A 14,813-nucleotide genomic window follows, 5' to 3' on the forward strand; every position below is an offset into this window, starting at 1 on the left:
AGATCTGCGATGTGTACACTGTGGTTAGATAATGAGGGGGATTTTCTGCTAGCTGCAGGGAAGACGACACCTGTCTGCATGATCGCAAGCAGCACACCAGTGAGAAGGCATGTAGCCATATACACAAATCACTAATGACTATTACACAACGTCACGACAACCCTGCGCCTTATGAAGTATCAGCGCTCTGACCATATCTGAAGTTTATACATTATATATGGGAGGCTCAATTCACCTGAATTTGGTAGTCTTCACCAATGCCCTCCAACTTTTTCTTGCAATCGTATATGGCTGACTTGATATCATGCATTTCCGAACATAAGGTAACAGCATGGTCCACCTATATTAGAAAAAAAGTAAACCTGTCACAAGATACCAGAACATTGAAATATATAGAATCTAAAAGGATATAGACAGCATGATTATTTGAGTTAGGTCTTGTTTGAGTTGAAATCTGGGTGATAAAGAAACAAGACAGAAGAATCAACGCCTTTGAAATGTGGTGCTGGAGAAGGAGGTTTTCCATATCATGGATGGCAAGAAGAACAAACAAATTAATTTTGGAACAAATCAAGCCAGACGTGTGATTCGAAGCAAGGATCACCAAGCTACGACTTGCCTACCTTGGAAACATCATACGAAGAGAGCAATTACCGGAGAGAGCAATCACCGGAGAAGGACATCATGGTCGGAAGAATAGAACGAACAAACCGGAGAAGACCAGCAACCAGATGGCTTGATACCATCAAGATAATGGTGGAGAAGACCCTGATGGACCTATCTAGGCTAGCACAAGATCAATCTTCATATAGAAGTTACAACATCCGTTCCTTTTGCTCCCACTGTTCTTCCTCTCACATAGAGAACGCAAACGATCAGTAAAGTGTTATCGTGTATGGGGGAGATAGCTGTCCGTAAACAATTATGCGTCCAATAGCTATCCAATTTGTATGGGGGCCTAAAGAGACCGACTCCCCAGATTTCTGGTTTTCTCAAACTCTCCAAAATTAAATTGATGAGGTGACTGACTTCCTGTAAAGTTAGCTCTTGTGTGCATCACATCAGGACTTTATATTGATATGAGCCCCATTGGGACGATACTAAAAAAGGAAACTAACAGTTTGTCAACAGCAACAAACAAAAGCAGAAAATAAAAATGCCTCAGCAAGGTTTATATAAAGAAAGGTACATAGGTAATCGTCACAAACAATGTACAGGTTTTCCTCTGCTACAGAAAGTAATGTTATGCAATTAAAAACAACTCAGATTATTTCTTTTACAGGCAGTTCAGCAGGAAATTATTTTCCCTAAAGAATCCAGAGATTAATCTGTGGGGATTAAATCACAGAAAATTGTGCAAAGTAGGACACTTTTAAAGAGGGATTAATCTCAGGAGAAATCATTGCAGAGATTATTCTGCCTGTGTTGTTTAGCCCTTAATTACATGTACATGGAGTCAACCGCACATTATCTAAGAGAACAATAGATTATGTAAGAAGGGAAAAAACGCTTTGAAAATATCAATATTTTCAACTAAAAATCTGCTATTAAACACCAATCGTGAGGAAGAAAATATAATAATAAAATAATGCATTCACATACTCTATGGTTCAAGAAAATGCCAGGTATTTGTCACTGTCACATACTCATGGCTCTATGGAATGACTTTTTGTAATGGTTTATAGTCAACTCAGTGCAGTCATTGCAGTTATACACCCAGTGCAATCCCATTTATCACAAACAATATAATAATCTAAATAATAATCTTTATTTTTATATAGCGCTAACATATTCCGCAGCGCTTTACAGTTTGCACACATTATCATCGCTGTCCCAGATGGGGCTCACAATCTAAATTCCCTATCAGTATGTCTTTGGAATGTGGGAGGAAACCGGAGTGCCCGGAGGAAACCCACGCAAACACGGAGAGAACATACAAACTCTTTGCAGATGTTGTCCAAGGTGGGATTAGAACCCAGGACTCCAGCGCTGCAAGGCTGCTGTGCTAACCACTGCGCCACCGTGCTGCCCTATATAATGCAATACAATCACGTTTGTTTACTTAGTGTTTATGAAAGCTTTAAGTACATAAAAGAAACACATTACACAATGAGAGATACAGGTAGAGAGACAAAAATAAGAGTGTGAGGCCGGGTGCACACGATCTGGAAGTAGCAGCGCTTTGGATGCAGTGTATGTTTGCTGCATCCAAACCGCTGCCGTCTATTGAGCGCAGGTGATTCCGCATGTGTTCACTGAACCGTGAGGATTCACTGCATCCAATACATTCTATTGATGTAATTTCTCTTGCGGAGACTCGTGTCTCTGCAAGAGAAATTGACATGCTGCGGTCTGGATAGATGCGCTGCATGTCGGTCTCCACAGGTAAGCCGCAGGCATCTGTGGACCCATAGTGGGCATTGGACGTCTTGAAACCCCATCCACTGAGCTGTAACATCTGGCCGCTGCGGGTTGGACTCTGCATAAATACACAAAACCCAGAGATGGACATACCATTGGTGCAACCTGTGCGGCCACACAGGGGCCCAAGGGTTTAGGGTGCCCATTTTCACCTGCAAACATGTGGAATTATGCATTATGATGAGCTATTGAACTACAAAGGGCCCATATATTCTTCTTGCACAGGGGCCCATTTCTGACTGTGTCCATCACTGGTCAAACCCACAGCAACTCAGGATCGTGGGCACATATCCTAATACATTTTCCAGTAAAAAAAAAAAGGAATCTAGCAGAAAAGCATACCTCTGACCCTACAACTGTCCATATGCCCTATATTTTAGACTGAGATTCCTCTACTGAGTGAACTATGGTAAAAACACCTACCCTGACAACCTTAAAGGGTATCTGTCAGTAGGAACAACCCTCATAAAGGGAATCTGTCACCCCCTCAGGCGTTTAACTAAAACAGCCACCTTAAGCAGCACTAATGCTGCATTCTGACAAGGTGGCTTTTTTAGTTCTGGTCCCTGCAGCTAACATAAAAAAATTTAAAAAAAAATAATTTTATTTTATTTTTTAGTTCTGGTCCCTGCCAATGCTGCTATAATCGCTTTTATAATGTGCCCCTCATACCTTGAAATCGCCAGGAGGGCAGGTCTTTCCCTCCTAACACAGACGCACCACAGCCTTCACTCAGGGCCTCTGCGCACTGGGCGCCGCCACCTCTTCCTTCATTAGCGTCCCCGACGCCTGTGCTGTAAGTTCAAAGCGCAGCGCAATTGTGCATCCCCCCCCCAAAAAAAAAAAAAAAAAAAACTTACAGCGCAGGCGCCGGGAACGCTAATGAAGGAAGAAACTCTTTATCCAATTTTAATGTGGATACCCTCAAATGAAAGCTGAAAGTCTGAACTTCAACTGCATCTGAATTGTTTTGTTTAAAATTCATTGTGGTAATGTCTATTACCAAAATTAGAAAAATGTTGTCTCTGTCCAAATATATATGGACATAACTGTATTAAGAAAAACATGGATTTAATAAACGTATAAAAATCGCATCACAGATATCAAGGTATCACTTTATTCAGCTTCCTATGACCTACAAGTCCAGATAGATGGCTTGGGAGAGTTGTTCCTACTAGATACCCATTAAGAGGACTACCATACAGAAAAACAGGTGTGTCAAACTGTCGACTAGGGTGAAAATAAACACATTACAGATTTACAGTGGAAGACAATGCAGTCACTTGTCTCACATACACAGGATGCAACCAAATGCAAACAAATACACACAATGCAAACCCATGCTCCAGTCACATGGATCGTACATGGTTACACTTACATTTTACATGCAGTACCTCCTATAATGTTAGCATGAAGCAAGCATAGTCCAAGCACTATTCTTGAAATGTATTCATTTTAATTTTTATGTCAATCTATCATTAATACAGATTTACACAGTGTTGTAAAATGCTACTTTTAAAGGGAATATTTTGGCTGGTGTTTGCTATATAATCTGAGGGCAGCATGAGGTAATGGCGGAGACACTGATTTCAGCAGTATCTCGCTTATTAGGCTGTGTGTTGTGGTTTCCATACAGTGAGTGACAGTTTTATCACCAGGACATTACCACTGCACCGACTATTTGCCTCCTGGTCCAACTCCACCCCCTCCACTGATAAGCAGCTCACTGTCAATATACAATGTACTGTGGTGTGTGGGGGGTTAGCTTCCTGAGCTCTGCTACATGCTGCCTCTAAGAGGTGTGAGTGTGTCATAACTGCTTCACCCAGTAAACTACCGTAAGTGATTTATCGATGGAATCGGAGTCTCTTTTCCTACATCATGCTGCTCTCAGATGAAGTAGTGAACACCTGTGACAAATTCCCTTTAAAGAAATCATTTTTTCTATTGAGTCATATCAATAGTTACCTCGTCAACTATTTGATCTCCATTTGGTACCATATTGATGAAGTTTTGTATGACCCGAAAGCGTTCTTTTGGAAGGGCATTGGTATTCTGGGTAATCCTGGAATGCAAATAGAATGTAATTGGACAAAACAATTTATAAAAGTGGATAATTATCACATGGACTCAAAGGTCTGAAAGAATTTCACCCAGGCGATTTGAGCAAGCAAGAGAAGTTCATCCATGATGGGCCGATATACAGAAGCTAAAACATAACCACTGTTTTCCTGTTTATTTTATAAATTAATGGTGCACATGAAAATAAGCAACTTTGTCATTCAACCTACCAGAGAAATCGGATTATTTCTCTTCCTGGACTCCTTTCATTCTTACTTCATGGGCAAAAATCAGTAAAACCTCTGTAGTGACTACAGATTACCCCATTACCGAGATGGCCGTCGCTGCTCTTAAGAGTCTATAGCGATGGGACTCAGACATGGACGATCTGCAGCCAGTTCTCCAGAAAGGACACTTACATTTTAATTTAAAAGGACTGAAAATTTAACGTGGTAATAAAAAAAATATATACTCAACAAAAAGATTTTTTTAAAATCAATATATTTTATAAGACGGGCAAACAATATGGTTAAAAGGGAACATGTCAGCTGTGCAATCTACTGGCAACATGATATGGAGGGGTCTGAAGAGGTTCATGAAAATAGATTCAGTAGAAGGGCTCATTCACAAGTCTGATTTTCATGTACAAGGACTGTCAGTGCTTTTCACTGATCGCACTTCTACCAGTTATAGTCTATGGGGCCATTCATATGTCCGTGACTTTTCACGAAGACATGTCTGATTTTGATCTAAGGATCAGATCAAAATTGGCAATGCAAGTCAATGGGTCTGTGAAAAAAAAATTAGACTGTACTCAGATGACATCTGAGTGCAGTCTGATTTTCACAGAATGGAGAAGGTGGAGCAATTTTTTTTATTTATTTTTTCTCTATATATGAAAAATCACACTCCGACCACACTTGTATCAGAAAAATCGATCCGCTTTTCTTGGAAGTGAAAAACATCAGATCCTAATTAGTGATGCACAGCATCATTCACTGATTAAGGCCGCCCCTTATCTGGCAAGCCCAAAACGAGAATTTTAACTAAAAAGTTAGCCAAGTAATAAGTTATCCTGAGTATTTTCCTACAAAACTATACACAATTGTGTTGAGCTCCTGTGCCATAACATGCTGCTAACAGCCCAGACTGCATTCTCAATGTGACAGGTTCCCTTTAAGGCATATGGCTTGTAAAGAACTAATTAGAATAATGCAGAGCCTTTCCGCCTGCCAAACTACACAAATATTCTTAAGCAACTACAAGACATTGTCATAGAAACCAGCTCCTGTCTGTAATCTTACTATGTGAATACATCTGATTTATATTACCAGCCGGATGTCAAAGAATGGGGAACGCTCAGAGTGAATGCGATTGCCTATGTGTGTAATAGTAAACCGCTATTGTTATATTCAGGGTAAGTGGCCATCTATGTGCTAGGTTGTAATGGAAGACGACACACCTGCATTTTCTTATATAAACTTCCCCTTGTGAGGTCTCTACACACAGGGCTATTAATTATCATAGCTCTGATCAATAACCTTGTACAGTGCTGATATAATAGCAGTAGTACTCATTCAGAGGGCTTGCGGTTATCGCACACTATACAGTGAGGGCGCGGTAATCGCTCCCCAGCATTTTGATCCACAGACATCTCTGCTTTGAAAGTGCTGAGGAGCGATTAAAACCATGCTACCAGTATAGTGAGCGATGACAGTAACCGATCCCAGCACCGTCCCAATGACTGGAAATGAACAGTTGCAGGGAGAATATAACTTACATTTCTCACTGTAGCCGCAGCTCCAGTAAACTGGCTACATGGGATTTGACTGCTATTTACCTGCAGAATAACCCCATGCCTCCAGGTAAGCAGCACATATTCCCTTTAAATACATTTAAAAAAAAATACAATGACAAAACACAATGTGAATTCAGCCTAATTTGAAAACAGTTTAGTTCCTCATACTGTGTCTGAGGTTATGTATGCTCAGTAGAGATGGGCGAACCCCTGGATGTTTGGGTCCGGCGTGTTCGGCCGAACAATTAAAAAAAAAAAGTTTGAGTTCGGGTACCAGAACAGTACCCGGACCTGATCCCCATTTACCCGGACCCTGGTGAGACCTCCGCTAGCACAGGGAGAAAGTCTCACGATGCAGTGCTGAACTCAGAGTTCACTGAGAAATTTCTCCAGGTAAATTCACCGCTGCACCGTGAGGCTTTTTTTCCATTGTGCTAGCGGGGATCTCACTGAGCACCACAGTTCAGGGGCTCTGCTGGGAACACAGCCTCAGTGACCTATGGTAACCTCGATGATGTCACCGCTGCTCACTGATGCTGCGCTTCGAGTAGCTTATTAATCAGTGGTTCTCAGCCTAGACGGTCGCATCTTGACACCATCCAGGTTGAAAAATATTTATGCCCCAGACATGGATAACGGCGTGGGACAGAACGACGGACAGGTGAGGGATATGGTTGTTTTTTTTAATTACAGGAGACGAGGGATTCAATGGAATGGGTGATTACCTGAGTATGGTTTAATTTAGAATCATTAAAGGAGTGTGTCATCCTTTCAATTAAAGGACTTTATTCTGGCTGTGTCTTTATTAACAATATAACTATGGGATTAGTAATGGATAAGTGTCTTCTAGATACTACTAACCTGTGGGCTGGAGGTCACCTAACAATACAAAGGTGACATCAACCCCACAAATATTAACCCCACTTGCCACCGCTACAGGGCAAGGGGGAAGAGCCAGGCAAAGCTCCACAATTGGTATATCTAATAGATGTGCCTTTTCTGGGTGGCTGCGGGCTCCTATGTTTAGGCTGAGGGGCCAATATCAATGGCCCCTTACCAGCCTAAGAATACCAGCCCCAAGCTGTCTGCTTTAGCCAGGCTGGTTGTCAAAAATGGGGGGGGAACTATTAAAATAATTTAAAAAAAAAAACAGTATGGGGACCCCTCTAATCTTGATAACCAGCCTTGCTAAAGCTGACAGCTGAGGGATGCAGCCCCCAGTTGTGAGTTTGCCTGGCTGGTTATCAGGAATACAGGGGAACCTATGTTTTTTTATGTTTGTTTGGTTTTTTTTACTTTTTTTTTTCTTTTTTTAAAACACAGGCACTGGCTGATGAATACTCCCATTCAGTAGTCCCATCAGCCCAAGCCAGTGGACAGAGGTAAACTTTGTACCTCTGATCAAAGCTGCGGGCTCACGCTGTCATGCGATGGGAAACGCACCTGTCTGACCAGAGGTAATGATTTTACTGCCGATGATAAGAAGTGTTTGCTGTGTTTTCATGCACATGACAGTGCGACAAACACCCAGTGTTCAAGCCCAACAGTAACACGGACTTCCTGGTGAAGTCCGTGTTAGTTTGCCCGTGCCCGAACAGTAGGTGTTCGGTACGGCCGCCGAACTTTACTGTTCAGGCTCACCCATCTCTATTGCGCAGTACTTTTGTTTCTCTATTTTCATTATAGTTAATAAAATGAGCCTCCTTCCACAGCACAAAATTTGCAACATGAAGATCAAACAGATTTTGATACAAATTGCACCCACTCAAGCAGATTCATCAGGCATAGTGTGAACTTAAAGAGCTGCAGCATGCCCTAGAATCTAATGCATTCTTATTCCATGTACAGAACGCAATTTTTGGTGTCGATTTCACAACAAAATCATCAAACACACAACTTGTACATAACCAAGGGAAAGGCTCAGTTTGACAACATCTACAAGAACTCACGTCTGCTTATCAGCTGCACTCTTTCTGTGATACAGAACTAATGTTCCCAGAATCATGGCCAAGTTCGTCCTACCAACTCCTGTCTGGCAGCTAAAAAGCAAAGCAGGCGGCGCACAGCTGGCATCATGGAGCAGCAGGAGGCAAGGGTTTTCCTGAAACGCAGAAAGTATATGTTAAATTGCAGAACACCATGAAAAACTTGTCCATATTGGCATCCCAATTTGAAATGTATAATATTTATGCCCAATGTAAAGTATCTTTAGTAATAATGAGCGAATGTGCTCGGATAAAGCGTTATCCAAGCATGCTCAAGTGCTAACGGAGTGTCATCAAAAAATAAGTTTGAGTTCCTGCGGTTGCATGTCTCATGGCTGTTCGACTCCCGCAACACATGCAGAGACAGCCGGATGGTATTCAATCCTTGCTGATGTTATAGCTACCTAACAGCCGTGAAACATGCAGCCGCGGGGACTTGAACATATTATTCGAGCGCGCCCAAGACACTCGGAGAGCACACGAGCATGCTTGGTTAACACCTTATCCGAGCACATTTGCTCATCGTTAATCTTTACAGATAATGAAAAATAAGAGAAAGACTTTTGCGAACTGAATATTATTAAAATCGATGACAGACAACATCTGAGAAGAACTAATTTAAAATGTGTAGACCAGAGTTGACAGAGTTGTTATTTTTATTTAGCGCCTTAAAGACCTGGCCTAGAAGGTTCTGAAAGACCGAATAATTTTTGGTTTCTTTTAGCCTCTCTGCTTTACAACAGTCACACCACTTTTTTATTCTTTAAATCAATATGGCTTAGTTTTGTTTTTTATACTCCAGTTCATTTTGTTTCCATCAATCATAAAGTAATCACACTGATGAATGAGCCGAAAAATTAAGCAAATGTTCTTGCAAAACATTACTATAACTGCTTGCTTTCATACTTACATTCTTGGGAAGGAAGTACAAACCTGCCCTGCCCATGCTTCCACTGAATGCACCCCACACCATCACACTGTCAGGGTGTTTATCAGTCTGTTTCGGGTCATACCGTGACCGTCGTGATGCACAGACGACTAACAATCTTTGAGCCTCCCCTGACCAACCTATAAGTGCTCTCACTCATCATCACTTTCTTCCACTTTTCAGCTATCCAATCTTGATATTTCTTACATAAGGTGAGCCTTTTACTCTTCATTGCTGCTGTGAGCAGGGGCTTCTATGCAGCATGGTGACTTGATAGGCCCAGGTCCTTCTGCAGGTGTTGACGTATAGTCCTAATTGTATCATTTTGGAGGAGCATAAGGTACTTGGTTTTCAGTTCAATGTGGTTGTAACACCCCAGGTTCCTGGTTGTTACAGTTGCATTGCTTTCCTCACGGGGAGAGTGATGTCACGCTTGGAAGCGATTAAGGATCTTTTCTATCAGGTAATCACAAACATGCAACATGTTCATACTTGTGGGTGGCATACATACATACATACATACATACATACATACATACAGTACAGACCAAAAGTTTGGACACACCTTCTCATTTAAAGATTTTTTTTGTATTTTCATGACTATGAAAATTGTACATTCACACTGAAGGCATCAAAACTATGAATTAACTCATGTGGGATTATATACTTAACAAAAAAGTGTGAAACAACTGAAATTATGTCTTATATTCTAGGTTCTTCAAAGTAGCCACCTTTTGCTTTGATGACTGCTTTGCACACTCTTGGCATTCTCTTGATGAGCTTCAGGAGATAGTCACCGGGAATTGTCTTCCAACAATCTTGAAGGAGTTCCCAGAGATGCTTAGCACTTGTTGGCCCTTTTGCCTACACTCTGCGGTCTAGCTCACCCCAAACCATCTCAATTTGGTTCAGGTCTGGTGACTGTGGAGGCCAGGTCATCTGGCGTAGCACCCCATCACTCTCCTTCTTGGTCAGTCTGGAGGTGTGTTTGGGGTCATTGTCCTGTTGAAAAATAAATGATAGTCCAACTAAACGCAAACCGGATGGAATAGCATGCTGCTGCAAGATGCTGTGGTAGCCATGCTGGTTCAGTATGCCTTCAATTTTGAATAAATCCCCAACAGTGTCACCAGCAAAGCACCCCCACACCATCACACCACCTCCATGCTTCACGGTGGGAACCAGGCATGTAGAGTCCATCCGTTCACCTTTTCTGCGTCGCACAAAGACACAGTGGTTGGAACCAAAGATCTCAAATTTGGACTCTCAGACCAAAGCACAGATTTCCACTGGTCTAATGTCCATTCCTTGTGTTCTTTAGCCCAAACAAGTCTCTTGCTTGTTGCCTGTCCTTAGCAGTGGTTTCCTAGCAGCTATTGAACCATGAAGGCCTGCTGCACAAAGTCTCCTCTTAACAGTTGTTGTAGAGAGGTGTTTGCTGCTAGAACTCTGTGTGGCATTGACCTGGTCTCTAATCTGAGCTGCTGTTAACCTGCGATTTCTGAGGCTGGTGACTCGGATAAACTTATCCTCAGAAGCAGAGGTGACTCTTGGTCTTCCTTTCCTGGGGCGGTCATGTGAGCCAGTTTCTTTGTAGCCCTTGATGGTTTTTGACACTGCACTTGGGGACACTTTCAAAGTTTTCCCAATTTTTCGGACTGACTGACCTTCATTTCTTAAAGTAATAATGGCCACTCGCTTTTCTTAACTTAGCTGCTTTTTTCTTGCCGTAATACAAATTCTAACAGTCCATTCAGTAGGACTATCTGCTGTGTATCCACCAGACTTCTGCACAACACAACTGGTGGTCCCAACCCCATTTATAAGGCAAGCAATCCCACTGGGAGAACAGTAGTGTCAGGTCTCCTGACACTACTGTTCTCCCTGTGGGACCCTGCTGTTATTTTAATGCCACAATAAAGACTAAATTCATTTGGATGGTGAGTGCTCTCTTTTTGCTTTTTGTTTTTGCATATCGTGTTGGACTTTGGCTTTTTTCAATGAGCACCCGAATCCTATGAACTGGCTTGTTTAACGCATAGCAAGCTATGTATACCCTATACCAGTGTTTCAGCAGCTACTCAGTGCGGATTTGTTTTCCTTTTGGTTTGGTTCCAAGAAATCCCACTTATTAAACCTGACAGGGCACACCTGTGAAGTGAAATCCATTCCCGGTGACTACCTCTTAAAGCTCATCAAGAGAATGCCAAGAGTGTGCAAGGCAGTCATCAAAGCAAAAGGTGGTTACTTTGAAGAACCTAGACTATAAGACATATTTTCAGTTGTTTCACACTTTTTTATTAAATATATAATTCCCATGTGCTAATTCATAGTTTTGATGCCTTCAGTGTGAATATTCAATTTTCATAGTTATGAAAATACAGAAAAATCTTTAAATGAGAAGGTATGTCCAAACTTTTGGTCTGTACTATATAATTGTCTAAGGGTCACTTCCGTCTTTATGTCTGTCTGTCACGGAAATCCCAAGTCGCTGATTGCTCCAGTCAGCGCTCACACAGGGTTAATGGCAGCGTTAACGGACCGCATTATGCCGCGGTGTAATGCACTCAGTTAACGCTGCTATTAACCCTGTGTGACCAACGTTTTACTATTGATGCTGCCTATGCAGCATCAATAGTAAAAAGATCTAATGTTAAAAATAAGAAAAAAAATAAAAAATCATTATATACTCACATTTCCAGCTCCTCGCGACGCACCGGTGACCGGTCCATGCATTGCGGTCTCACGAGATGATGACGTAGCGGTCTCACGAGACCGCTACGTCATCATCTCACGAGACCGCTACGTCATCATCTCACGAGACAGCTACGTCATCATCTCGCGAGACAGCTACGTCATCATCTCGTGGGACCGCAATGCACTCTTGGGACCGGAGCGTCGCGAGGAGCATAGGTAAACGCCTCGCCTGGATCCGCAGGGCCGACGGAGGGTGAGTATATAACGCTTTTATTTTAATTCTTTTTTTTTTTTCTTTTAACAGGGATATGGTGCCTACATTGCTATATACTGTGTGGGCTGTGTTATACAGTATACTGCATGGGCTGTGTTATATACTGCATGGGCTGTGCTATATGCTACGTGGCTGTGGTATATATTACATCGCTGTGCTATATACTATGTGGCTGTGCTATACACTACGTGGGCTGTGCTATACACTACGTGGGCTGTGCTATACACTACGTGGGCTGTGCTATACACTACGTGGGCTGTGCTATACACTACGTGGGCTGTGCTATACACTACGTGGGCTGTGCTATACACTACGTGGGCTGTGCTATACACTACGTGGGCTGTGCTATACACTACGTGGGCTGTGCTATACACTACGTGGGCTGTGCTATACACTACGTGGGCTGTGCTATACACTACGTGGGCTGTGCTATACACTACGTGGGCTGTGCTATACACTACGTGGGCTGTGCTATACACTACGTGGGCTGTGCTATACACTACGTGGGCTGTGCTATACACTACGTGGGCTGTGCTATACACTACGTGGGCTGTGCTATACACTACGTGGGCTGTGCTATACACTACGTGGGCTGTGCTATACACTACGTGGGCTGTGTTATACACTACGTGGGCTGTGTTATACACTATGTGGGCTGTGTTATACGCTACTTGGCTGTGCTATATTTCTCTGCTGTATCTGTGCATCATGAATCATGGTACTAAGCACCCCACGGCTCTGGCGGGCGTTCCAGTGATTATAGAAGGGTTTGACATCACTTCACGCTTCGAAAGCTGATCAGTCCTTGGTCAAGTCTTCTTAGGTGCGCCAGAGCCTGACTTTCTCTGCAGTACCATCTCAGGAGTCAATGACACCGCCGACTGTTTTCATTTTCCAGAGCATTGTGAGAAGTGAAAGCTGAGCTTTGATTGGTTGTTATGGGCAATTAAGCCAGGTTTGCTATTAGACAGTTTTTGATTATCTCCCCCACTGTGTGCTTTTAACCCCTTAACCCCCAGGCCATTTTCCATTTTTGTGTTTTCGTTTTTGGTCCCCTTCTTCCCAGAACCATAACTTTTTTATTTTGCGGTCAGCATGGCCATGTGAGACAAGTTGTACTTTTGAACAACACAATTGGTTTTAACTAGTGATGAGCGAGTGTACTCGTTGCTCTGGTTTTCCCGATCACGCTCGGGAGGTCTTCGAATATTTATGACTGCTCGGAGATTAAGTTTTCATCGCCTCAGCAGCATTATTTACAGCTATTAGCCTGCTTGATTACATGTGGGGATTCCCTAGCAACTAGGCAACCCCCACATGTACTCAGCCTGGCTACTAGCTGTAAATCATTCAGCTGCCGTGATGAAAACAATCTTCGAACACTAACAAATACTCGGAGGTCACCCGAGCAACGAGTACACTCGCTCATCACTAGTTTTAGCATATCGTATTGGAAAACAAATTCCAAGTGCAGTGAAATTGCAAAAATTGCAATTCCACAGTTATTTTATTTTATTTTTCTTTTACTATGTTCACTAAAACTGACCTGCCATTGTAATGCTCCAGGTTATCACCAAACATGTATAGGTTATTTTTTATTTAAGTGGTGGAAAAAAAATCCAAAATTTGTTAAAAAAAAAAAAAAATGATGCCATTTCCTGAGACCTGTAGTGTCTCCATTATTCATCATCTGGGGTTGGGTGAGGGCTTATTTTTTGCACGCTGAGCTGACGTTTTTATTGATATTATTTTGGTGCAGATATGATATTGCAATGAAGCATCAACCAAAAAAATGTAACCACTGGGTGGCACTCATTGCAATCTGGCAATGACAACCACAGAGGTCTTCTGCAGATCTCTGGTTGTCATGCCAACCCACTGGTGACCCGCGATCATGTGACGGGGTCACAAATGGGAGGAGTCAGTAATGCGCTTCCTGCAATTGTGCGTTAAATGCTGCTGCCAGAGATTGACAGCAGCATTTAACTAGTTAACAGCCACAGGTGGATCGCGATTCCACCCGCGGCTGTTGCGGGCACATGTCAGCTGTATAGATCAACTGTCATGTGACCAGAAAGATGTGGGTTCAGCTCCAGAGTCCGCACCAAACAGGGGAAATCTGACGTGTGTATTATTACTACATGTCGGAAAGGGGTGAAGAAGTGAAATCATGTTGCAGATTTTACATATAAAGATATTTCTTGTCGGCACTGTATTTACTAACAGCAAGGTATGTGTTGATTTTGTTTCGGTCTTCGTTTTGCTCGGTTTTATGTGGGACATATTGTTTATGTGTTTTTTCATGATGTTTTGGGGTACTTCCAAATTAATAACAGTGTAATTTGTTTTTTGTTTTTTCATAAAACATCTCTGGGGAGCATATTTTTGTCCTTTTTGTTAATTCATTCCATTGTAACTGGGTCATCTATCGGAACTTGAGATACAGGGAAAAAGTGTCCCATACTGTGCCACAAGCATTATGCTGCTGATGAAATAGAACACAGAAGCATTAATAAACCATTTTGGAACACATCCCAGGGTCCTGGTTGTATCTGACTGCTGTGGACTGGATCAGGTTCTGTGAGACTGCAGTAACATTAACTTTGTGACTTAACTATACAATGAAAGTCCAAAAATGCACCTTTAGTC

The 14,813-nt window shown here is 42.3% G+C and overlaps 1 protein-coding gene across 2 annotated transcripts in view; it reads right to left on the reverse strand.

The window, feature by feature from the left end:
- The window catches only part of PALD1 (phosphatase domain containing paladin 1), a 335,463-nt gene that overhangs the window by 145,249 nt on the left and 175,401 nt on the right, over window positions 1-14,813 (reverse strand). For both annotated transcript variants that reach the window (XM_069753305.1, XM_069753306.1), the window contains 3 exons: window positions 8,230-8,381; window positions 4,390-4,486; window positions 236-340 (listed from right to left, as the gene is read on the reverse strand). In XM_069753305.1, the coding sequence (XP_069609406.1) occupies window positions 236-340; window positions 4,390-4,486; window positions 8,230-8,381 (354 nt within the window). The remainder of the gene's footprint in view (window positions 1-235; window positions 341-4,389; window positions 4,487-8,229; window positions 8,382-14,813) is intronic.

The sequence above is a fragment of the Ranitomeya imitator genome, chromosome 2 (genome assembly GCF_032444005.1).
Source record: "Ranitomeya imitator isolate aRanImi1 chromosome 2, aRanImi1.pri, whole genome shotgun sequence".
Taxonomy (NCBI): Eukaryota; Metazoa; Chordata; class Amphibia; order Anura; family Dendrobatidae; genus Ranitomeya; species Ranitomeya imitator.